This window comes from Aedes albopictus, chromosome 1 (genome assembly GCF_035046485.1).
Source record: "Aedes albopictus strain Foshan chromosome 1, AalbF5, whole genome shotgun sequence".
NCBI classification, from domain to species: Eukaryota; Metazoa; Arthropoda; class Insecta; order Diptera; family Culicidae; genus Aedes; species Aedes albopictus.
The window spans coordinates 311166682-311193395 of NC_085136.1; the positions used below are offsets into that span (position 1 = coordinate 311166682).

At 39.9% G+C, this 26714-nt stretch overlaps 2 protein-coding genes across 5 annotated transcripts in view; one reads left to right on the forward strand and one right to left on the reverse strand.

Annotated features, from left to right (window-relative positions):
- Window positions 1-26714, forward strand: part of LOC109402379 (uncharacterized) — a 489342-nt gene that overhangs the window by 270312 nt on the left and 192316 nt on the right. The gene's annotated exons all lie outside the window — the stretch shown is intronic.
- Window positions 1-26714, reverse strand: part of LOC109402380 (ATP-binding cassette sub-family C member 4-like) — a 49930-nt gene that overhangs the window by 20363 nt on the left and 2853 nt on the right. The window contains exons 3-8 of the mRNA XM_029862145.2: window positions 13901-14132; window positions 5274-6868; window positions 4915-5215; window positions 4699-4849; window positions 4405-4635; window positions 4050-4339 (exon numbers count right to left, since the gene is read on the reverse strand). Coding sequence (XP_029718005.2) covers window positions 4050-4339; window positions 4405-4635; window positions 4699-4849; window positions 4915-5215; window positions 5274-6868; window positions 13901-14132 — 2800 coding nt within the window. The remainder of the gene's footprint in view (window positions 1-4049; window positions 4340-4404; window positions 4636-4698; window positions 4850-4914; window positions 5216-5273; window positions 6869-13900; window positions 14133-26714) is intronic.

The following is a 26714-nucleotide window of genomic DNA, read 5'->3' on the forward strand; positions in this document are numbered from 1 at the left end:
ATAGGGTTTACTAGAAATGACCCTGGAAATTTATATTAACTTAAATCTTAAATGTAGGAATTTGTCAAACATATTTTTCAAATCAGGACTATTACGGAAGCTCTTTCAAGAGCTCATCTGCTGATTTACCCAAGAATTCCTTTAGAAATTAATCCGCTGATTAATAAAGGAATTTTCCCGCGTTTTCTTTAAAAGGTATTTTGGAAACTCCTGCAAAAAATATTACAAAGATTTTTCCAAATATTATTCCAAGGAATACTACGAAAATGAGTTTCCTTCAAAGGTTAATCGAAAAATTCTTTCAACGATTCCTTTATAAAAATCACCAAGGACTTCGTACATGATTTGTTACATATTTTTTTCTAAAGCTTCCCTCAAGAGTTTTTCCAAAGATTCCTCTAAGATTTTTTTCAGATCTTCTTTCCAGTAAATCTTCTAATGATCTCTACAGGTATTCTTCCAAAGATTTATGTAGTGTTTCTCTCTGGGTTTTTGTAGGAGGTTACGTACAAAAGGCTGAATTACGAAAGGCTGAAATAACAAAAAGCTGAAACACGATAGGCTGAAATTACTGAAGGCTGAATGCATCAAAAGGCTGAAATAACATAAGGCTGAAACAGTGATTTGACTAGTTTTCAATCGCACCAGCCTAAAGGCTAACCTCAACACTAACAACTCAGACAAACAGATCACGCCAATTGGAAATAATATTACATATAGGGAATCGCGCTACTTGGGCGGTGGCTTCTATATTCGTCTGTTTTCCACTATAGCTCAGTCAATCTTGAACCAATTGACACAATTCTTGGAATGCGGTGCGATAGGTATAGTATCTACCCGTGTACAAAATTTCAAGTCAATCGGTTCAAAATTGACCGAGTTACAGTGGAAAACAGACGAAAATAACAGACGAAGAAAACCACCGCCCAAGTAGCGCGATACCCTATTAATTGATTTTACGATCTATTTGAAAATTTGCTTGTTGGTCGATTACCCAGCCGTAGCACTCGTATTGGTTTTGACGATTGACCGTCCTACCGTCCCTAGTTTATGGTTGGCCAAACTAATTGATTTTTTGGGATCATGCTTCGGTTACTATGTTCTGAATTGGAAAGTTTTACGACTAAAACTAAGACAGTATTTTTCAAAAGAATAGCATAAATTTCAAAGAAGGGAAAATCTAATGATATTGTTTTATTTAGTAGCCGTAATGACAACCATCTCCAAAACAACATGACTCAAAAGAATAGCTCATGTTTAAAGAAAGATAAATTAACGATATGAATATTATGATTATCAGTTCATTTTTGTGTTCGTTGGTATCCACCATTAGCCATTTCACTATAAGCTCAGTTTCGAAACTAGCGCCCATGCTGAGGGCTACGCGTACGATTCACGTTCGGACCAAGAAATTTTCATTATGAAAATTTTCTTGACTTCATTTGCCATTGAATATCTTCGTGCCAGTTACACAATACGCCAAAGCTGAGAAGCAGGCTCGATCTCAGTTCGGGCGTTACTCTAAGAAAAGGAAGACGTGCTATAACTTATATAGGCATTTTCGAAATTTCAGCCTTTTCAATTTTCAGCCTTTTGTAATTTCAGCCTTATGTTACACTTTCTTGATGTCAGCCTTCGTATTCAGCCTTTTGTGCATTCAGCTTTTTGGAATTCAGCCTCATGTTACAATCCCTTTGTAGGCAGTCTTTTGAAGATGATTCCAGGAATTCTAGCAAGAACTTTTTTGAAAATTCTTCCAAAGATTTCCTCAGGAAATCATTCAAAGTTTTTTTTTCGGAATTTCTTACGAGGATTCCATCCAAAAAAGAAATCCCTACAAGAACTCTTTCAAAGACATCTCTGGAATTTCTTTGGCAGATCTTTTGAATTCCTCACAAGGATTTATCCGGAAAATCATCTGCAGAAGTTTCTCGTAAGACTTCTCAGAAATATTCTTAGATGAATGTCTTCGGAAGTATCCTTATATGGATTCTTAGAGGACTCCTTAGAGGGATCCTTTGGAAAGAACCGTTAGAGGATTTTCAGGATAAATCCTTGGAGATATGCTTTGAATTATTTCTGGAATCCTAGATCAAACTTCTCGGAGAAATTCTTGAAGAAATGCATGGAATAAAACTCAGAATAAGTTATTGGAACAGCTGCTTTTGGAAGAGAAATTCATAGAGGAATTCTTGGATTAGATCCTTGAATTGCCCTTGGAGGAATCCCTAGAAAAATACATACAGGATTTTTTGAAAAAAAAAAATGTTCTGGAGGAATTCTTTACTTCCTACAATGTTGTAAGTTTAAGATTTTTTATGGATTAAAGCATTCCCGGAACATTCTTGGGAGGATTCCTGAAGGAATTCATCGAAAAGTTTCTTGAGGGATACTTAGGAGAACTCTTGCTTAATTCTCTCACGAGTTGAAGAAGTTTGCAGAGAAAATCCTTGGGCAATTTGTGGTTAATTCCTTGGATAATAGTTGACAAAATACTGAAATGAATTGTAAGAGAAATCCTTTGAAAAATACTGAAGGAATGTTTGAAGAAATTGTTTGGAAAAAAAAATTCTGAAAGAATGTACAGATAAATTCATTTGGAAATTCATGAAGGAAACCTTGTATAAATCACTGAAGCAACTCCAAAAGAAATCGTTGGATTAATTGCTGGAGGAGTTCTGCAAACAAAGCATTAATAGCATTGATCCTTACTGAAATTTTGGGAAAAAAAAATCTGATCAAATTGGGCCCTTTCAATTCAACTGGGAGAATTTATAAAAAAAATACTGAAGGAAATCTTTTGAAAATATTCTTGGAAACCCTAGGAAGACTGCCTAGATGTTGCTTGGAAGAATCTCCAAAAGGTTTAAATGATGAATTCCTGGAACAGTCCTTAGAGAACTCATCAAATGTTCTCAGAGAAACTCATAGAAGGATTTCTGAAAGAACATTTTAGAAAATAGCTAGAGAAACTCTGGCAAAAATATCTGGATGAACTTCGGCGTTAATTTCTAGTGATATTGCTGGAAGAATTTATGGCAAACTCCTGAAAAATTTTCTAGGGGAACTCCCAAGGAAACTCGTAACAGAAATCATGGGAAAGTCCGGGAAGACCTCCCGGAGAAATATGAACTGCTGGAATAACGCCAGAAAGATTGTTTGGAAAAGTTTCTGGGAGATTTTTTTAGAAAAATACCTGGTAACGTTCCCCAGAGGAACTTCTGAAAAATTTTCCAAAGCAATTCCTTAAAGAATTTTCGAAACAACGCTTTGATAAAAACTTCAAGAAGAAGCTAAAAAAATAAACACCTGGAAGAATTATCACAACCACTTCTTTACGAGGAACTTCTGGACGATCTTCGGGCGAACACCTAGAATAAAATTTAAGACAACATTCTGAAGAATTTCCAGAGAAATTTCTGGAAAAATCGCCAGTGAAACTTCTTGAAAAACTTTCCGGAGAATTTAAAGAAGTCCAAAATCAACTTCTAAATGAACTCACGAAGGAAGCTCTGAAAAAGCTCTCATTCGAAATTCTAGAAAAATCGTCAAGAGAAGTTTATGGAGAATGTTCAAAGCTATAATATAAGAATTCACTGAGGAACTTTTGAAAAAACTCTCTCTGTGAAACTTCTAAAAGAACCTACGGAGAAAATTTCTTGGAAGCGCATAGCGTACCGTCGATACTTGGTTCGACATCGGCGTGACACAAAAAGCATCGGCAGCAGTGTGCTGTGGCGGTGCACAGCTCTACCAATAAATTTCTGATCTAGCAAAGGTTCGTTATACAAATGCCGAAACTTTCAATCCAGCCCAAAACACATTTCCCAAGATGACAAAATAAAACAAATTACGGTTCGGTGACCCGAACCGTTATCCTTCTATCGAGAGAACTGCGTAAAGACCTGTCAATTTTCATCAACTAGAAAAACCTTCTCCCTACCTGGATCCTAATTAAATCATGAACCTATGCCCGTCTCATGACACAGTGGCCAGCACCTTTCTTCGGCCATTAATATTTAATAAGCTTGAAATTGATTCGGGCCTACCTTTGCTCTAATCGTGAAGCTCAGATCCTTCAGCACAGGTTCAGCATGCGGGCCGTATCGCAGGGTGACACTGCGGAATTCAATACCTCCCATCGTCGGCCAGTTTTTCGGAATTTCCACCACCGGTTTAGTCGTATCCTTCTCCTCTTCTAGTCGAGAATACTCCAGCACCCGTTCCACCGATGTCATCTGATTCTCCAACTCGGCGGTCTGCCTCAATCCCCAGTTGCACATCCCGATCAGATTCAGCACTTGCGTAATGGCCAGCCCGACGTTTCCACTGACAATTTCTAACTTCAACAAGGTGTTTATAATGTTTTGGAGTCTTGGATGAAACTGGAGGCGGAGTCCTTACCGGTTCCCAGTACGGGAAAGCTAAACACCACTGCCGCGATGTAAAGGGCGCAGATCAGATCCAACCAGAAGGCAAACCCGCGGGTAATGGCTCCGAATAGGAACGACGCCGAAGAGTTCAGATCTTGGTGGGCGTCGAACAGCTCCAGCATCTGACGTTGGGCGTTGAAGGCCCGAACTGTTGTGAGGCCTTCCACGGTTGCGTTCGTGTGAGCGAAGATAGGACTGCGTGCTATGAACAGATCAAATGTTATATTACCTATGAAATTCGTAGAATAAGGTGCGTTGAACTCACTAATCGCCTCCACTCGTTTGACGTTCCGGGCAGTTTCCAAGAAAATGTAGCGTAGAGCGTAGAACAGGGCAGCCATAATGGCCGTTGGAACCAGAAGCCAGTAGTTGGCCAGTGCCACGATCACGATGATTCCGGCCAACTCCAGGAAGAACTGCTCAATTAGAAAGCGAATTTGATTCGAGTCTTTTACCTGTAGACTACAGTTCCCATACTCACGTACAAACTGTCGATCATGACCACCGGCAGGCTGGCATCGATCAGCCCGATGTCTTTGGAGAAGCGATTGATCACCCGACCGGACGAGTTGGTGTTGAAGAAGAACATGGTAGCTCGCGAGATGCCGCGGTAGAGCGATGCGTGCAGGTTGAGCGATGCCTGTAGACACATTTCGAAGAAGGCGAACGAGTTGACCGATAGCAGCAAGGTTAACGCGATCAGTCCACTGTAGAGGAGGATGTGATCGTCTGTGGTCCAAGTTGCATCGGGAGTGCCGGAGAACTTCTCCTCCCAGTTTACCCTGAGGTCGGTGAAATTTATTAATGAGATGTAGATGTTGGAAAAAACTGATGACTTACCATATCTTTAGGAAGTAATCGGTACCGGTAGAAGATGTTTGCCATGCCACAAGTAGTAAACCTACTAACACGACGAAGAGTCCGTTGTTTACCGACTTCAAAAAGTCTTTGTAGACCCTGAATCCAATGGTTCCATCGTTTTGATTTTCTTCCACTTTGGCCTTCGGCAAACCTCCATGACCGTTTTCCTCTAGTAGATGGTCTGATTCGATCGGTTCTTCAGCAATATCCTCCTCAGAATTCTTCGCTTGAGCAATGTCTTTAAAATAATGTCGCACTTGATCGTAACTACCGCTTGCTTGTACTTCTCCTTTGTCCATGATCATTATACGATCCATTCCGCTAAGGTACTGCAATTGATGAGTTACCAACACGCATATCTTTTCGGCCAGATATCCTTGGATACACTCCTCGTAGATATGTTTCCCAACATGGGCATCTACTGCAGACAATGGATCATCCAGCAAGTAGATATCTGCTCGCCTGTAGATCGCCCGTGCCAAGTTCACTCGCGCCTTCTGTCCACCACTTAGACTAACCCCTCTTTCACCAACTACCGTTTGATCACTATTCGGCCACAACATCAGATCCCTTTGCAACGCACAAACCCGAACCACTTCGTTGTATCGATTCTCGTCGAACGGTTCAATGAACACTATATTATCCCGCACCGTTCCTTCGAACACCCAAGGCTTTTGCGAGCAATAGCTCACTGTCCCACTAACCTTCACTGATCCTTCTTTTGGCAACAGCTCCTTCATCAACAAGCTCAATAACGATGACTTCCCACTTCCGATCTGTCCAACGATCGCCCATGTCTTTCCTTTGTTCACCTTCCAGTCATCGACCTTCATCTGGAAACCTGACTCCACCCATTCAGTCCTCATCTCCCTAACCTCAATTTTTCCGTCACATACCTCCGCGTCTCCACCACTTACTCCCATCTGACCCTCCTCATCCAAGAACTCCTCAATCCGCCTCAACGAAACCCACGCCTCTGCGCAGGACGTCACCGCCAGCGGCCAGAACTCCACCATCGAGTGGTTGATCACGCTGAAGAACGACACCAGCATGTAGACCTTCACGGCCGTCAACGCATTCCCGACGTACACGTACGTCACCAAGCTGGCAAAGATCGACAACTTCAGCATGATCCTCAACGCGAACAGTCCCGATCGGATGAACGCGCTACCCCTCAAGGCCCGCACCTCATCTCGCCTCAACCTTCGAACCACCGCCTCGAACGGCCGCTCCCACACGTACATCTTGATGACCTGAATCGCCTGGATGACCTCGTTCGTGAACTTCACCCGCTCGTCGGTGGCCATGGCTGCCCGGAGTCGGAACGAAGCAGCCAGCTTACCCAACCAGCCCTGACCGGGTATGAACAGGAGTAGGATGGCAATTCCGATTAGGGCGGTGGGTCCCATGAGGCGGTACACCAGGACGGACACGATCACCAGCTCCACAGGACCCTTCCATAGGTCGTGAAAGAAGATCACCGCGTAGTCGAATCGGCTGACGTCGTTGGATATGAGGTTGATGATTCGGCCGCTCAGGCCGTCCGCCGAGAGGGTTGTTGAGAGCTGCAGGGCCTGGAAGAGAGGGGTGAGTTGTTAGTGTGTCATCTATTTTTGAAATTGGGATCCTCGATCACCCAGTATGTACTTTGAGATCAGTTAAATCAATGGTTATGTGTTGCCCAGATACATGACCAATTGATCAACAATTGGACCAACAATGTGACGCTGATACAACCAGACATTCTTCTGGAGCTGAAATGAGAACCTGTCAATTAGAAGTTCATTAAAGTCCATTTGAAACCCTCTGAACCACCCTGAAATGCCTTGCTTCAGATTGAACGCTTTCAAAACCCCGTGAAGCTCACCAGAAAGCCTACAAATCTCGCTAAAGCCCCCGAGAACCCCTCTGATACTCTAAGAAACGCCTTGAAATCGCCTAAAACTCCTCTGAAGCTCACCTGAAAACCTGTGAAGCCCTCTGAAATACTCCGAATACCCTTGAAACACCTCCGGTACCCGCCTTGAAACATACGGATATGATTGAAACTGTTGAAGCCCTTCTCAAACACCCTGAAACACCTCTGAAACTCTTCTGAAAGCCTGTTCAACGCCCTTCAATCTCCCGTGGACCCCTCTCGAGCCCCCTGATTTCTTCGCTCTAAAAACTCATCTGTAGCATTCCTAAAGCTCTCTTAAAAGCCTCTTGAATCGCTTGAGAAAACCCGTGTTGCGCCTCTAAAGCTTACCTTAAGCCCAATTGGTCATTTGAAACCCTTCTGCAACCCCCTTAAGCCTCCTGGAACTCCTTGAAACTTTCTCTGAGGTATCCATTGAAACGCTTTGAAACCGCTGGAGCCCCGCATGACTTCGCCTCACCCAACTCCTAGACAGTCACCTTCCCAAAACACCTTTGCAACCTTGAAAACCCCCTTGAAAAGCACTCAGGGGGTTCCATGGATGTTCCAGAGGATCTCAGGGGCGTTTCAGAGGGTTTCAGGAGGACCCTTTCTAAATCCACTGAAATTTTCTGAAATAAAGGCAAATCAACTAATTTCTAAGACCTTTTGCCCTCCTAAGATCCCCTGAAACGCCCCTGAGGTTCCTTGGGACCTCCTGTGAAGACCCTTCAAGTCCCCGGAACGCCCCTGAGACCTCTTCGTATCCTCTCGAACACCCTGGAAACGCCTCTGAGATTTCTTGGCACCGCCTGAAACCCCCAGGGATCCCCTCGGAACGCCTTTAAGACCTCCTGGTATGCCCACGAAACCCCCAGAAGCGCCCCTGTGTCCCCCTAAAGTACCCCTTGAGGCCCGTATGATACGACCCTGATACCACTTTTTACACCCCTGACGGGCCATCACGTGGTCATGTGGGGGGGGGGGGTTCATGAAAAGACCACGGTCCATACAAATTTATTTTTTTTGTATGGACGAAAGATCACGCGGGAGGAGGAGAACTACCTGAAACGCCTCTGAGACCTTCAGGTACCGCTCTGAAATCCGCTGGAACCGCCTGGAACACCTCTGAGATCTCTTGACACCCCCATTGAAACCCATTGGGAATTGGGACCTTCTTGAAATGTCTGAGATCTCCTGGTACCGCCCCTGAAACCCTTTGGTACCTCCTGAAATATCCCTGTAATCTCTTTTTTCTCTCTCTCCTATAAACGCCCCCTGGCCGCCGATGTCATAGCTGTCATTACATATTCTTATGTACAGTATTGGTTCTGAATAGCTCTCCCTCTTTTTACGCAGAGCATAAAAAAAATGCATAAGTCAAAAGAGCATAAAAATAACCTGCATAAAAAGAGGTTTCAGTGTATTGTGCAACAGATAATGTAACAATGACGGTAACTTTGGTAAAGGCAGCATTCATAGGGAGATTGGGAGTCTCAGGGGTTCTCAAAGGGGTTTTAGGAGGGATACTGTGAGATCTAAGAAGAGTTTAAAGGGGCTTCCAAGGAGTTTGTGGGGGTGCCAAGAGACCTCAGGGGCGTTTAAGAGAGTCGCAGGGACGTCTCCGGGGGTTTCGAGGGGTTCCAGGTAGCTCCAGAGGCATTTAGGGGGTGTTCAAGAGCGATTTATGGGGTCTCAGAGACGTTTTAGGCATTTCCAGGGGGTGCCGAAAGGTCTCCTGGGTGTTCCAGGAGGTACCTGTAGGTATCAAGGACGTTTCAGAAGGTCTCAGAGGAGGCTGTCAGGGGGTTTCAAGAGGTTTCAAGGGCCTTTCAGGAAGTATCAGAGGGTCTCTAGGGATTTCAGGTGCATTTCAGAGGGGGGGTCTCAGAGGTGATTTAGGGAGTCTCTGGGACGTTTCAGGAGTTTCAAGGGGTTTCTGGAGGACTCAGGTGCATTACAGAAGAACCGGAAGTGTTATCGACATTTCAGGAGGTCCCAGGGTGTTTTAAGAGATATTTAAGGGTGCCTTAGGAGGAAATCATGGGAGTTTTCAGAGGTGGCTCAGAAAGTCATGGGAGGTTTCAGGGGGTTTGTGGAGGTGTTTCAGGGGATCTGATGGGGTATCAGGGGTTTCACGGGTGTGTCAAGGACATTTTATGGTACTCCAGGTGGTTTTCAGTTTAAGGGTTTTCTTAGGAAGGAACCAGGGGAGGCATTTGTAATGCCCTTAAACCCCTTGGAACGACTTTAAAAGACTTCGGAAGCCCCCTCAATTGCCACTGAAAACACCTTGAAGTACCACTGAAGTATTATCAAACGTCAATAAAACCTATCGGAACGCCCTTGAAATGTTCCTGAAACTCCCTGGAAATCTCTGAAATGCCTTGAACCGTCCCTTAAACCCCTTTTACTCTCTTCAAAACTTTTGAAATCCCCCGCCCTAAATCTCCCCTAAAAAACTTTGTAATGTCTCTCAGTACACGGTCCTGATACTCCTGAAATCCCCGTAAACCCATTGAAATCTGACGAAGTGCCCTTAAAAGGCTCCTGAAGTCCCTAGGAACTCCTTTTTTTGGGCAATCTGAAAACTTCCTGGGAATCTCTTTCACCAAAGAGCAATACATGTTCTTGCGAACTAAGATTCCCCATTGAAACCCTGACCTAATTTATGCTCCAAAACCCCTTTTTATGCCCTTTTTAATTACCCCCAGCCCATGCCATATAGAATGGTTCCAATAATGTTATTAGTCCTTAAATTTAAAATAGCTGCCAAGGAGGAACAGTAGAGTTTTTCAAATGGATTTCGGGTTTTATGGTACAAACATGGGCGTTTCACTAAGTTTTATTAGTGTTTCAGAGGGCTCGGGAGATGCCAGCAAGGATTCAAATAAAATTTTCAGGGGCTTCAGGGGTTTCAGATCCTTTCAAGGTGTTTTAGGCGGTTTCAAGGATTCGAAGAGGGCTTCGAGAATTTTCAGGCGCGGTTTATGTAGTCTCAAGGGGTTTCAGGGATTCCAGGGATGATTCAGGAGGTTTCAGGGGTGTTCAGGGGTGTTTTGGAGTGCTTTAAATGGTTTTTGAGGGTGTATGTTCTTATGAGGTATTAGGGCCTAACTGGGGCGTTCCAAGGGGTTTTCAGAGGCGTTAAAAAGGGTTCAAGAGTGTTTCAGGTTAAGGTTTCAGGGAATATTAGGGGCGTTTCAAGAGAGTTTCAAGGGTTTCAGCTTCTATCAGCAAGTTTAAGGTGTCTAAGGAGCGTTTTCGGGTAAAAGCAGTGCTTTAGGATGTTTCAGAAGAGTGCCCCCGAAAAAAGCTTCAAATCTTCTGAATTATAACTGAAGTCTTCCTTAACATCTCTCCCTCCTCATGGAATGCCCTGGAACATCCTCTTGGTGTAACGTTTCCACATGAGCAAAGCCTGCTGCCTGCTTCTCAGCTTAGTGTTCCTCAGCTATTAACTCGGAGCTTCCTTTGCCAATGACCATTTTGTTTGTGTATATTGTGTGGTGGGCACGAAGATACTCTATACCCAAGGAAATTTCCTTAACGAAAAGTTCATGTGTGAACCGATCACCCTCAGCATTGTCTTGCTGGATACCCACACACCTTTACAACTGCAAAATTCCCTCTCCCAATAATCTCCATAAAGTCTCTGAACCTCCTGAAAGGTCTTGAGGAGTTTCGGGAGTTTCATTGGATAACCAAGGACATTTTAAAAAGTTGTGAGAGCGTTCCAGTTGGGTTATCTGGGGCGCTATAGAGTGCTTCAGAAGATTTCAGGAGGTTTTCCAGTGCGTTTCAAGGAGTCTAAAGAACGTTTCAGAGGCCTTCAGGAGTGTTTCAAGGGAGCTTCAGGGGTATTTCAGAGGCGTTTCAGTAGATCTCAGGAGTTTCGAAGAGGCGTTCCAGAGGGTTTCAATGGGTTTTCAGGGGGTTTCTGGGGCATTCCAGGGAGGGTCTGAAGAGTTCAAGCCGTGTTCAGTAGTGTATCAGCAACTTTCAGGAGGTTCCAGAGGGTCTCATGGGGATTTCAGGGGACTTTTAGGGAGTTTTGAGGTATTAGAATGAGTATTTTAGGCGGTTCCAGACCGTCTCAGGAACGTGTTTCAGATCCTTCAAGGGAGATGCATGGGGCTTCAGTGGGTTTTCAAAAAAGGTTTCAGGGAATCTCTAAAGATTGTAAGACGTTTTCAGAGTCGTTTCAGCGGCTCTCGGGAGAATTCAGAGGTTTCATGCGTTTCAAGATTTTGGGGGTTTAAGAAGGGTTTCCATGGGCACTAAAGATTGTTTCAGGGGGCTTAAGGGGTGTCAGAAGATTTCATGAGGGCAGGCGCATTTCAAAAGGTCCACAAGGTGTTTCAAAGGGGCTTCAGGGGGTCTTAGAGGGCATTCAGAGGCGTTCCAGAAGGTCTCTAAAAGGAGTTTCAGGGAGTCTTAGGGGCTTGCAGGGGCGTTGCGAGAGCGTTTCAAAGGGTCTCATTAGCTACTAAGATTTTCAGTGGCGTTCAGAGAGTTTCAGTGGGTTTTTCATGGAGATGCAGGGGTATTTAACCCTCGATCGATCGCGCTGTTCTATTTTGTGCAACACGTTTAAAAAATATCGCTTGTTGTCAGCATAAGCGTGCTGCTGGTAGGGGTGGCCAACCGCGCGAATGACGGAAGGTTAACGGGATCTCTGGGAATTTCAGGGCGTTTTCAGAGATGTTGCAGTGAGTTTCAGTGGGTTTGATGGGGTTACAGGGACGTTTCTTGGGGTCTTCGAAGGTATTAGAATGTTTTCAGAGACATTTCAGCGGCTCTCAGGAGATATCAGGAGGTTTCAGAGGGTCTCAATGGTTTGGAGGGGGTGGTTAGGAGTTTCAGAAAGGCCTTAGAGCCATTTCAGTGCGTTCAGGGGTTTTCAGCTCTGAACCTTCCTGAAACGACTCTAAGACTCCTGGAAGCCCTCCTGCAAAAGATTTAACCCTCTTTGTGCATTGGGGTTATTTTTTACCCAAACCGTGTACTACATGATGCATTAGGAGGGTAAATACAAATCTAGAGCCTCTCTTAACACCTCTCTCTCTCTCTCTCCCTGGAGTTCCGTGGAACAGCACTGTAACCTTTGTTTGCTGCAAAAGTCCCTTTTAAACACCCTTAGCCTCATCTCAAAACCCCAGAAGCAAAACATATACTCGTAAACTAAGACACCTGCTAGATGTCACTAGTGAGACCTAAAACAGGTTAGTTATTCACGGGCCTCCTGACTACAAGCAGCGTCTTTGACAAAGTTAGCTAGCAGCTCAAGAACTGTTCGTAGATGAAGTGATTGTTTCTGTAGCTATGGCTCTAACCCAGACAACCAATTTGCACGTATAATGAAGTTTATGTTTATGTTATACGTACTTTTATGCGGTAAAGTTACATCGCCTAAGATGCAGTGCCTTATGCGTACAAAAGTGGAGGCGCTATACGTGCATTGACGGAAAAATAATAACGCTATATGACTTGAAGCGATATCTTATGCGATGCACGGTATGCACTATTGCGACGTAATATAGCATCTTATGCGACTTAAAAATATTCGAAACAAAAAATTCTTGTCGCCTAAGTATCGATCTAATAATCTTTGGGTTATCGAGCCGCACTTCACACTTAACACCAAACACTACTTATGAAACACACTGTCATGACATTCTAAATCACCTCAGTGCTTGTTGGAATGCACTTTGTTTCCGTGCACTGTACGTGTTCAGCAAGCTATTTGGAGATCAAAATGATGTAGCATGATTTCCCGCACAGTTACCACTACTCCTCTCTTGCTAGCACCACCAGGTCAACAAAACAAAAATGATGACTATGTGACTTGTTTTGTAACCATAATAATGACTTTTCACTATCTGGTAGCTTTTTGGTACTCCAACTGCACCTCTTCCATTGTTATCACATACCACATCGCAATATGCCAACGTTAACGATTCTAGCTTATGCGAGTTTGTATACACATTTGAACGAGTTTATTTTCACTTTTTTGCGATTTAGTTTGTACACCAATGCGGATTAAACTGACATAATTAGAAAAGTACCAAGCACTCAATGATACGAATTCAATTGAAACTTTGCGAGTTCACTCGAACGCTTTTGCGAATAAGCAAAGTTCATCGCAACACAACATCGGAATATCGTCTACTACGATGTAGTCATACATTATTAAAAGTAATTTGCACTCTTATATGATTTTACCAGATACATCACAGTAAGTTCAAAAAAAAACATCATCTGCGATGAAAATTGTCCCTCAGCCGTACATGTATGCTATAGTGACTCAAAATAGTACTTTATACGATGTACAGCGTGCATCTTTATGCGATTCCTGGTTGTCTAGGAATAGTCCTAACAAAGTGAACTTCTATATTGAAAGTACATAGATGGATCACGATTTCGGCAGAAATTCATGGACTCCGGTGGCAGGCTGACTGGTTCTGAAATTATCCTGTTGTTATCACTTGTGCACATGATGAAGTGAATCTGTAATGTAGATATATCCGGCCAATTTCCAAATATTTCACCAAGCACCGGAAACCCAAATCGAAATTGGATCCCACTTCCCAGCTTGTTTGTGGCGGAAGCGGCCACAAGTTCTCATTAATTCATTGAGCTGACGATGATGTTGATATGTGGTGAAATGATGATGCCGATGACGACGATTCATACCACGTACACCTACCTTTTGATAAATGAGTGCACAGCATCCGATCCGAAGTTTCATGCCCACCTGCAGCAGGAACAGTTGGTAGACATGAAAAATGGCCAACGGTGCGACCACCGTCAGAGCCAGTTCGCCCGCATAGAGGTACGCCTCGCCGATTGGTGGTGGCGTTTCTGATTGCGCTGTGGTGGCTGCCGCCACTTGGTCAAAGTACCGGATCAGTTCCCCCAGTAGAAACGGTTGGGCGATTCTGAAAATGGGAGGAAAAGTGCTGATTGTAAACGAAATTCGATTATTTCGGATGAAAATTAAGGTTGAAGGATTCGTCATTGATATAATCGTCATCATTGAAAATTCCAAAGCAGTTTTCGCGTCCAAAACTAAAATTCCCAGTGAAAATGTATTCACTGTATTGTAAGTGGAGAATGGAGTACAGTGAATATATTTTCAAAGCGAAATTTTCAGTTTTGAACGAGAAAACTGCTTTTGAATTTTCATTGATGACGATTATATCAATGACGAATCCTTCAACCTTAATATTGTTAGATCAAACAACCAAAACCTGAGGAATTTACATGTCCTTGTTATCAAACTTTGAAGTGAAAATATCACTGTTGAAATGAGAGCTCATAGCTCACCCTAATGCGTTCACACAAGTCGTCGAAGAAAGGAAAACCATTTTCCATGAATACCAAACAGGTTGTTTCCACCGCATCTTCTTTCTATCCTTTTTTTGCATCTTATTGTGTGAGTGCTTTGGCTCTACCATTTTCACGTTGTTTTTATATCTCCTCAACTCTCTCGCCAAAGAACACCACCGGCACTTGACTTGTTTTTGTCGTTCTATTTTTCCTTTTTATGAATGATCTTTCGCATGTCGATGCTATGCATATGGAGAGGCACTTAGGAGGAGCCACTGCTGCTTTCACTGCATGCTTGAGCTGCTGAAAAAGTGAATAATAGCAACTGAAAAGTAGCTAGTCGCATTCTTCAGCATAAGCACGTGTCGATAGTCCTTCCTCGCTCATTGACGGGGTGCTTAGCTACTTAAAAACAATCTTCTATGATATTATGATAGTATGAACGTTGTTTTAGTTTTGATACATAAGGTACCCCGGGGCAAGTGGGACCTAAAAAAATGCTAGTTTGCTTTTGTCAAGCCAAAAAATTCTTAACATAAATAATTTTATAATTCCAATGATTCTAAAAGACATTGTTGGTATATTTCTTCTTATTAACGGGCATTAAAACTGTTTCATTTTTTTACATTCTGTTTATTATGCATATAATGAAAAGTGGAGCAGATCTTCATTTACTCCGTATCACGGGGCAAGTGGGATCTATTCGGAATGTTTGTACAAATAGCTTAATATACTTGCTGCATATATGTAAGGTAGCATGAATTATAAATATCTTATACGAATAACTATGTTTAGCGATTTATGTTGTAAAAGTTTTGTGGTATCGTGCAAAAATTACGTAACATATATAATAACGAATCACTGAGAAAAAAATTGATTTAACTCTTGCAGCTCGTGCAAAACAAATTGATTTTATTTATACAAAAAGCGCCCATAGGTTAAATGCCGAAAGCTTTCCAAACTTACTTTTCATATTACGTAGTTGATGAGTCTCGCCGAAAGATTTTTCAAGATTTACAGATGTTATGTTTTCCCCTACATAATTTTACGATCGGTTAATAAAGATTTTTAAATCGTGAACTTCGAATAAGTCGTTTTCAAATTTTTTCATACTTTATGGCCGGTTCCTTAGCATTCAGAAAAAACTCATTATGCATCGAAAAACGAAAGCATAAAATAATTTGCTTGAACGAAAATATGGAAAATAGATGATTTCGAAAAAATATGTTCTATCAAAGACTTTACCATTTTAAACAAAAGACATTACCATTTTAAACAATAGCTTCATTTTAAACAATAGCTTCACCCCTTAGAGGGGGTGAGAATGGGTCAAAGTATTCGAAGTCGCCTATCTAAGAATATAAGTTAATTTTATTGATCATATCTAGTAAATCTATTTAAAATACAATGTAACCATGACGAATAAAAACTTAGGTAAAAGATGATAAATCCACCTAAAAGGGCTAATACAACCGAAAAAAATGTTGAAATTTGATAAAACAACGTTTGTATGTTGTATCGCCATTTTTAGCCACCATAATTATCCTCATTTAAAGTTTCAACCTCCAAGAGAGGAGGGGGGAAGATTACAATGGGAGAGGGACGCATTGAAAGATTGATTGAAAAAAAAACATGATATTTTTAGTATACTGCATAAGAAATGTTTAACCAAACCCTCCGTTATAAACTCCTATGTACATGATCATTGGCCTCTCAAGAGAGAGGGTCGTTCAAATATTATGTTACACAACATTTCACACTATTAGACCCTCTCTCGGAATAATATTGAAATATGCAGTACACTAAAGGCTAGATGATGATAAGAGGAGCTGTCCAAACGCATGGGTGTATTTTTATAAATGATTTTAGGCACTAAACGTATGAAAACACTCGATTGATACATCTTCGACATATTTTCGAAAAAGCGTATTTTTATGAAGATACGGTAATCATGGCACGACTTTAAAGTCAAATGGGGATTGGATAACAAGTTGAATTTTTAGTTAAGGTTATGTGCACTCGATAATTTGCTTGACCCAATCTCACCCCTATTCTTAATATTTAGATATAGGGTCGAAAATATTGAATTTTCAAATAAAAAGTGCATTGACAGCCCACTTTTTTCATTGCATCAACCAGGTAATACCTACAGCTAACTACTTATAAGAAAAATTACGGTTAGGCGCTTGTGTGGAACATAGCGAAGGAGATTTTTTTTCAGAGTGATTTACTAATAGTTTCATCACATAAGTTTAGCCACAAATTTAACAAAAAATGATTATTGCTAAACATCTTATTCTGCATCATGACGTTTAAAACATCTCCTCTTTGAAATAATATAAAGTTTTCTATATAAATTAGCGATAGTTGATGAGTTATTTCAAATTTTATGTTTCTCCGTTTTGACCCAATCTCACCCCCCAGACCCATTGTCACCCCCATCGACGATATTCTATTTTTAAACGACGAATGTGGTAGAGTACGTTAGTCTCACTTAGTGAATTGAAAATTACATATGAACAACAATAACATATATGGTCTTTTTATGGTGAGAACAATAACATTTTTTGAATTCAAAGTATCCGTTGATGTGATACCTATGTTTTCTATGAAGAATGTTTGCCATAAAACTTACAAATAAAAAAAATAATAGCTGTAGGTCTCACTTGCCCCGGGGTACCTTATATAATTTATCATATTCTACAGTCACGGTTCCCAACCTTGGCTCTCGCGACCCCTCAGTCTGTCGTCACTGCGCTTTTCGTAAAACAATCGAAGCGTGCCTGCAAGTGGTCGCGAAACGAAGGTTGGGAAGCTATGTTCTACAGAATAATAAAATTAATATTTAAAATATATAAGAAACAAACATTGTTTTTGTATTAATAAAGGCTAAAGGCTAAAGGTAAATAAAAAAAAATACTGTCTACTCCCGTTGGTTTGAACGACACCTCATGCAAACCATCGGGGTTCATTTTTAGTTTGAACTTCTAGCAACCCTGTGGGCGAAGGAAAAACACACTGCTGGCAGCCGTATTTGATGTTTTGTTTTAGTTCTGCGTTCCGTTTCACACCGTTCCATTAGCACAATGACGTTTGAACCATTTTTAATATGTACGATGTGCAGATTAGAAGGGGTCAAATTAAAAAGTGTTCAGATTAGATGCGGTCAAACCAACGAGGGTATACGGTGGGTACATGTAAAAAATTATCAGTGTTGCCAGTTGGATGGACTGCAAAACAATAAATCTTTAAAGTACAAAATGTTTCTATTGAGATCCTGATCACAATGAACATTTTCTCTATTTTAATAACAAAGTGGACGGCGGTGTTACTAAATGTGCTATTTTTGTTGGAAAAATCGACAAAAGAAGAGTTTCTAACTACAAGCAGGAGATTCTTCCAGAAATTCCACTTGGGAATTCCTGCAGTTTTCCTTTTGAATACATTCTCACAAGTTTTTGAGGAATTCTTACAGGGTTATTGCTACTAGAGTTAAGCCAGTTATAACTTGGTTTCTGGGGATATTTTTCCAGGAGGGCTTCATAAGACTTTCTAGAAGGAACTTCTGGAGGATTTTTAGGTGAAGATATGACGAAGCCACACCTTATATTTTCAAGACCACAAATCTGAAAACCTGGAGTTGGCACTGAAATGTTGATCGATTGCACTGTGCTCCACGGACCAGATTTACGAGGAAAGACGCCTTCAAATGATTTTTAGATAAATATGGTCTTCTACAAAGTTGTTCCTAATAATAAGGCCCTCTTTCCAATGTATATGAAAATAAGGGTGGTCCACATTTTCACGGAAAGTGAAAACCAAACTTTTTTATTTGCAAGATCAGCTATAAACATTTTTCGAAAAAGTTGGAGATCTATCAATTTTGAGCAAGTTTGGTGAAGACAGCTTTCAAATTAATCAATCTAGAGATATTTTTCTGAATTAGCTTAGGGTGGTTCGAGAAAAAACGGTTTTCTGGCTTTAACTTTTTCGATTTCAATTTGTCATCAAAGTAGCTCAAAAAGCACTTGTAGAGTATTTGAAAATGCATCGTTTTGTGCGCGGAGACGATTATAATCTCTTTTGGTTCAATAGTTGCAGGCGCTTTTCTTTTATAATCATAATCTATTGAAAAGGTACTACGGGTTGAGGCAAACATAAAAATATCTTTAACCAGCATTCAAAAGAAGAAATAGTGTTATAAAACATATCCTAAAATAAGAGGGGTGTAATTTTTGTAACGAAAGAAAAAAAAATAGTAGAAAAGTGCCTATTTTAGCTAGAAAACAGAGCTGCGAAATATCAGTCATGTCAGATGACTACTGGTTTGGCACCACCGCCACTATCACTGTAGGCCGATCAATATCAAAACGATAGTGATCGGCAATGACTTGATATTAGCCCACACTCCAGAGCGCTATCATAGCAACTGAACTGATATTTTAGCGATTTCAACCAAAATTCAATTTTTTTTATGACTAACATGCAAAACTTGTTATTCTGTACCACATATTCAAATTTCATCACGGTAAGTGTTTATTCTGATTTTTAAACGAACTTCAAAGATGGCCTATCAGTGATATCTACCCGCCATTGCAATCAGTCCAGTTGTGATGGAAAAAGGAAAGTGACGGTGACTCAACATGGTTGACTTGGATCGCAGTCAGCCTATCAAAATCAGCGGTTCGCCTACCATTGATAGTGACAGAGAGCAACTCTGCTAGAAAATCGTCAATATATTTTAGCAACATTCTCATCGCACGACAATGTGCGTTTTTGAAAGCTCTGAAAGCGTTTTTTGACGACTTTTATGAGAAAATTGAAACAAAAAAGTTAAAGCGATAAAACGATTTGTTCTAACGTCAGTCTAGGGTGGCCCACACTAATATGAAAAACAAAAAATTCGAGAAATGCCAAGTCTTACCTCCTAAATCAGTTGTTTTGGACTCCCAGAAGCTACGTTCAAAATTTGAGCAAAATCGGTTGAGCCTAAGGAGGCGCTCAAAACGCTTGAAGTTTGTATGGGAAAACTTGACCAAATGTATGCAGAAATTTTAAGTTTTCGAATTTTGCCGGCTAGGTGGCGCTGTAAGCGTTCAATAATCAAACCCTTTTGTATTATTATAGGTGACTATATGCCAAATAACGATTGTACGACATTTCCCCGAAAACCAGTTCCCCGAATGAAGTTTCCCCGAAAGTTTTTTCCCCGAATGTACCATTTCCCCGAAAAATGTTTTACCGAATGTACCGTTTCCCCGAAAAGATTATTACATATGCCATTTAATATTGACCCAATGCATAACAAGGGGGATCCGGTCTTTAGGACGAAGTACATTTAGCCAAGTACATCAGACCTAAAGCTAAATTTCATAGGGTAGAATGGGTCAGTAGGCCGTCTTCCTAATTTTCTTCATAAACATGTTCATGTTGAAATTTGTTTTCGAAGTCCTAGAAGATGTTTGAGTCCCTTGATTTTTTTTTACAATCCTCGAATCTTGGGCATTCTATGGATACTGAGATATACTTTAATGATTTCACAATATTCTTTTATCCTTCTTTCTTTTCTCACATAGATGATTTCTTGATGTTGATGTTATACTGTTACTGAAGTACTGATGATTTATTGATCACTCTGCTTACATTCCATCTGAAAATTTCGTTTCTTTTTATAACACGCAGTTGTTTTTAGTTGTAATATTAATACATAGCTCATTGACGGTATTAATTTTTTAAACCACTGACTGTCCCATGATAGATTTACCTTCTTTGAGAAGTCGGCTATTCTTTTGAGCATTGGGTTTTATGTATCATCAAACTGGGGTTTTTCATGACTTTCAACTCAACTGCCCGTCCGGCGTAATGACATTTTTGGGCTAATGAACTACGGTCTAAAGTACTTCGGCTTGACATACATCTGCCTAAAGAGCCAGCACCGTCGTTTTGGATCGATTAATAACTTTTCATTTAATACAATTTTCCTTCTTTCAAACATAGGCTGTTCTTTCAAGTTGAACTGCTTAATTAATCAACAGTAATTTGACTGTTGCTATATTTATTATTTTTGTTTTGTTTTTGCAACCAACTGTTCTAGTAACTCTAGGCGTCATAGTAGAAATCTTCGCCAAAGAATCTCCCTTCTTTCATCATACAGATGAAAGATGTCAGCCTATTCGGCCGAAGGTCATTAGGCGACTGATAATTCGGTGGGTCTTATTTTTATCATAACGTCCCCTCTGTGACAAACCTGCTTGTGTTCTATGAACACTTCCACAGTTATTAACAGAGAGCTTCCACTGCCAATGAGTATGTCGCATGTGTGGCAGTCACGAAGATACACTACATATAACCATGGAAGTCAAGGAAATTTTCTTTAGTTCCTGGACCAACCGGGAATTTAACCCGTCACCCTCAGCATGAATATTTCCTTCTTTTGAACATAGGTCGTTCTTTCTAGTATTATTGTCTAAATAGGTTTTGGCACTGAAACTGCTGATATTCAAATTATAAACGTTTCCTTCTTTTAAGTATCGGCCATTCTTTCTAGTTTCATTGCATAGTTTTTGGCAATAATTGTTGAAAAGGGTAAAAACAACAGATCCGATTCTAGTTTCAGAACTGCTGAATTACAATTCATCCTGATGATCAATCGGCCTAATGACCCTGCATTCTTAAAATCTATTTGTCAAACAAATTAAATTCCATTGACTTTTCGTTTTGAAGCAAGAATATTTTAAGACTTATAATTTAAGTTATCTGGATCATGAGTTTTACAATGACAATGCACTTTAGCAGATTACTACCACAATCACGATGACTCGTTTCAAAGGTATTATGCGTGTGAAGGGCGTTTTCATCGATTGAATATTCAAAAATAAATAGAAAGAACAGCATATGAATAAAAGAAGGGAAAATTATGATGAGCGTGTTCTTAGTTAAGTGCCATATCATTTTCAATCAATACAACAGAAAAGTATTAAAAAAAAATATGACCCATATTTAAAAAAGAGCAAACCTCATTAAAGCATCATGAGCACCATGAAAAACATTACATCTCGAAAATGAGAATGTGTGATATTGAGGTGTGAAAGTTTCCATGATCTCGATATCTTTCTAAAGACTACACATCGGCACACTTTGTACTCAGGCTAACTTTCCGCTATTTCGTTTCAGTAGTTCATACAATGGAATTAATCAAGAAAATGATCAGAAACCTGTACTAAAAATATTTCGGGGAAACGGTCCATTCGGGGAAACGGTTCATTCGGGGAATCGTTTTTCGGGGAAATAACTTTCGGGGAAACTTCATTCGGGGAACTGGTTTTCGGGGAAATGTCGTACAATCCCAAATAACTTTGTCGAAGACCGCGAAGTGATCCGACGGCTGCGAAAAAAGTTATACCCTATGCAAAGTGAGGCAAAGTATTGAGATTTTATTATTGATATTATTCCTTTACATGTATTGGAAAAACAGCGCCACCTAGCGGCAAAATTCGAAAACTTAAAATTTCTGCATACATTTGGCCAAGTTTTCCCATACAAACTTTAAGCGTTTTGAGCGCCCCCTTAGGCTCAACCGATTTTTGCTCAAATTTTGAACGTAGCTTCTGGGAGTCCAAAACAACTGATTTAGGAGGTAAGACTTGGCATTTTTCGCAATTTTTGTTTTTCATATAAGTGTGGGCTCCAAATTTTGGCTAAACAGTATTAACGCTTTGTCCTTCTTGTTTCAATTTGCTCACCAAAGTCGTCAAAGAACCACTGTTAGAGCTTCCAAAACGCACATTTTTGTAGTACGATAGTAGAATCTCAGTGGTCCTCAGGCTGACTGTCTGTGCTGGCCACATTTGAATTTTACAAGAAGGCTGCGGGCCACAAGACATTTAACATTTTTTTAGATCAAATTTTAATAGAGTTTCAGCATGCAACATCATCACAAAAGTCACCCAGTTTAGTTTACAGAATAACATTCTGATCCGAAGCAAAAATGGAAAGGTCATAATTGTTGGGCTTAGTTATTTTGTATGAACTTATGTCCCTTATGTCATCTTAGCAAAACAAATTCATTGTGGTCATGTTTGTGTTCTTGGAGTTTCTAAGCTTAAACATTGAAGTAATACATCCATGTTTTAGGATTGCCTAAACTTGTTAACTCATTACAATGTCAAACATAACTAGCATATTTAAAGTCGTCAAGTTTTCGAAATATCCGGGCTGGGGTATAGGCCTCAGAGGAAATTCAAATGTCTATCAATTAGTCATATACTTCAAAATCAATCCACGGACCACACTAAACCTTCTCGAGGGCCGCAGTTTGGTGACCACTACTGATCTAAAGGATTCCCAAAACCATTTTTGAAGGAATCCCAGAAAGATAAGCAATTCTGGAGGTATTTCAAGAGACAAATCCAATGAGATTTTCTTAAAATATCTCAGAGAAAACACCTGAAAGAATCCGTGAAGGAGTTCCGAGATGAATTTTAGAAGAAACTCGTGGATTTCTGGTAGGAATTTTTATGAGAACTCTTGGAAAATCCCGGAGGGATTTCAAAAAGAAAACCCCAGAAGCAATTTTTTAAGTTATTGTCTAAAGATTTTATTAAGAAGCTCTAAGAAAAAATAAACCCATGATGAATTTCAAGGATTACAAAATGTCACGAGATTACCTATAGGAATCTCATGTTGAAAGAATCATAGAGATTAATCTTTTGATGAATTGCAATTGAACTTCTAGAGGAATTATTATAGATTTCATAGAAAAAACTAATCTTAACTAAAAACCAATTCCAAAAGAAATCTTAGAAGAAATTCTTGCGGGAATTATAGAAGGTATATCTGGAAAAATCTCCTGACAAAATGTCAAAATTTCAGTTCGCCAGCTGTTTGAGGAGCTCTAGAGCAAACTTATCTGACAGCACGTCACAAGTTTGAGCTATACCTTAATTTATAGGGCAAAATATGCAATTTTGGGCTTTTTCGATTGCCAGCCATTAAGCAAGGAAATATTTTTATTGACCAATCATAGCATAAATTGGTCAATTAACATCTCAATTAATGACCTATGCAAAATATTTTGTTTTACCATATCGAATTTGATAGTTTTGAGCGATTCATGTTAGGTATGATATTTCCCACTCAAGCCACCCTCCAAAAGTTGCATGCAAGTTTACATATTGATATAAAATGCTTAAATCTATCATATTTAATTTGGTAAAATGAAATATTTTGCATGAGTCATTTTTTTTTTTTTTTTGGCTGTATTAACGAGATTTTTAACCCTAGGCTAGTTCATCTCGGGACCCACATTTTACTTCCCTTCCGAAAGAAGAACCCACTTTTTGTGAGTATGTCGGGAGTGGGATTCGATCCCAGGTCCTCGGCGTGATAGTCAAGTGTTCTAACCACCACACCAGGTCCGCTCCACTGCATGAGTCATTAATTTAGATGTTGATTGAACAAATTATCCTTTGATTACTTAAAAAATATATGTCCATGCTTAATGGCTTGCAGTCAGTGTGACTTTCTTGCAGAACTGTTCTAGCCGCACAAGTTTTTCATGTACCATACCATATTCTCAGGTTGAGCTTCAAAAATGAGCTGGATGTGGTTGAATTTAGATATGTCGAAATGACATTTTCAGCACTGATTCAGGGTTCGAAACCCGCCTGAGCGCAATAGTTGAAAACATTAATTGTAAATTATAAGAAACTTTTTTCAATTGCTGATAATGTCGGTTAAGTAGTTTTTTACTATTTTGGTTGATAAAATAGCTCGGAATGATAACAAATTGATAACAAAAACAGTTATCTATCAGCTGTATTTATTCATGTTGCTAACTAAATGTAATGTTAAACAAAATATTGTATAACATTATCAGTTACCAACTTGAACTCAATGATAACTTAACTTCTTATCATTTTGGTATTCGAGAAGTAAATTTGAGCTATCATTTTTGTTGGCTCTTAATTCAACCTAATTGACGCTCAATTATCAAACGAATGATAACCAGGTAACAGAACTTATTATCATGTTGTTATCCGCTTTTTCTCGTGTTGAGAAATTTTAACCGGGTTAAGAAATTCCAGGAGATTTCCCTGCAAGAAATTGTAGAAGAATCACTGCAGAGGTTCCGGAAGAAATCACAAGAGAAATGCCCTCAACAATTCCCAGAGACATCCCGAGTAGAAGTAAAAATCAGAACAATATCATCATTTGATATTCCTCAGTGAAGTACTCAAGATCATAATTAGCTATTGGTTTGTTTGACATAAGAGATAAAAGATCAAAAATAAGATCAATAATTAGTATGGGGAAGAACATAATAATATCTCATTTTGATGTTATAAGATCAGACTAATATCTGGGGAGATCTGGGCTGTAGCACATCTAACCAATATCATAAAATGATCTGACAGATGGATTAGAGTAAAAAAAAGAAAACTGGCCGCGACCAGAATCGAACTTATGACCTTGTGATTTATGAGCAGTGACATTACCACTGCACTACGACTCATATCTGATAAAAGGGAGTAACAAGAGCATCAAGTTCTACGTTTTCCAAGGTGTTTGCAAGTCATGGTAGTTGTGTTGGTTTAGTCCCGCCATGTTGTATATGAGTGTGTGAAAGAACTAATTATGATCTTGAATAGTAGTTTTCAGATCTTACAATTTTCGGATGTTATAGATGAATGTGTCAAAGAACTGATTTTGATCTTGAGCAGTAATTTTCAGATCTTTGGAATTCTGGATGTTGCAGATGGAAATGTGAAGAGCTAATTCTGATCTTTAGCAGTATTTTTCAGATTTCTCAATGATAAATGTTCAATTGCAGAATATTAATACAGTTTCCACCCAAAATTTGTAAACTGACGTGATGGTATGGAAAATAAAAATGAATTAAGGCTATTTTGCATATTTTCCTAAACTAAGAGAGCACTTTTCTCTAGATGATTTCACATTTCATGCTCTTTCTCTGAATTCTTAACAAAGCTAGTGATCCAAACTTTAAAATCGACATGCGTAGAAACATGTTTGGTTTATTTTGCGCCTAAAACAGGACGACTTTCCACCAAAAGGACGCAATCAGTGAAGTACTAGATTGTAGTAATGAGCTGAATTTTTGTATGGTGAGAAGGTAAATCTAGTATGCACTTCACTGAACGTGCTCTATTGTGAACTGTCGCCCAGAAAAGCTTTGGAGACATTTAGAAGATCGTAGTCGTCACGACTGTCGTCTGTTCGTATACCCCATGCAGAATCGATACGCAATTCGTTGGTTGAAACTCAAAAAGCTTGTCGTCTGCAGCGGTATGTTTTGTTGAATCTAGAATCAAACGGTCCGTTTTTCGAAATGGACGTATTTTGCTTAGCGGGCCGATAAAGTTCCCAAATTGTCCGGTGATTCATTTATTAGATTCGTACCACAAATGCATGCTCGACATCGAGGTCCAGCTCATGTTGTCATCGGACTCAATTGGAAAGCCTCTGCTCATTTTGATTTTCACTCACAGTGAAATAAAATAATTATAAACTGGGATTAAGAAATCTATCAGATAAAATCAGTATATATTTTTATGTCTTTTTTAAAAGAAAAGCAAATATCGAATACCTATATGCATTTTTTGTGTTCAATTGCCGCATCCATAAACCCGCTTATTGAAGATGAAGACCACTTCCACTTCCTTTTTGTCCCAGTGCTCGTTTGTAAATTTTTTGGTGTACATAAGGCAACATCTGCTTATTATGTAACGCTAAATTCGATATCTTCGAACTCGGTGGTTGGTTCATTAGGATCTGGCGGAATCCATAATGTGCTTTTGTATGATAACTCCAACTTTTTTGTATGGGTCGTAACGCTAGGCTGTATTCCCTATTCCCCTGGAGCGTTACGGAATTTATTGAACCCCTATCTCCTGAAGCGTTACGTTATTTGGGGACGGCGCATAATGAAAGTTGAAAACTTAAAATAGCTTTATGCGCAATGTTGGGAAATTTCGACATTTATACAGCGGGTTGCACTAAGCTTTTCGAAGATCAAGTTAAGTACTAATTTTGAAATCATATAACGATGAGATATTGAGCAGATATTTGGCAACTTTTTGAGTATCTCATCGATACCATATTAAGATATGACATCTAAATTTGATCGTTTTAAGATATGATTATGATATTCACGTCTACCCGGGATGCCT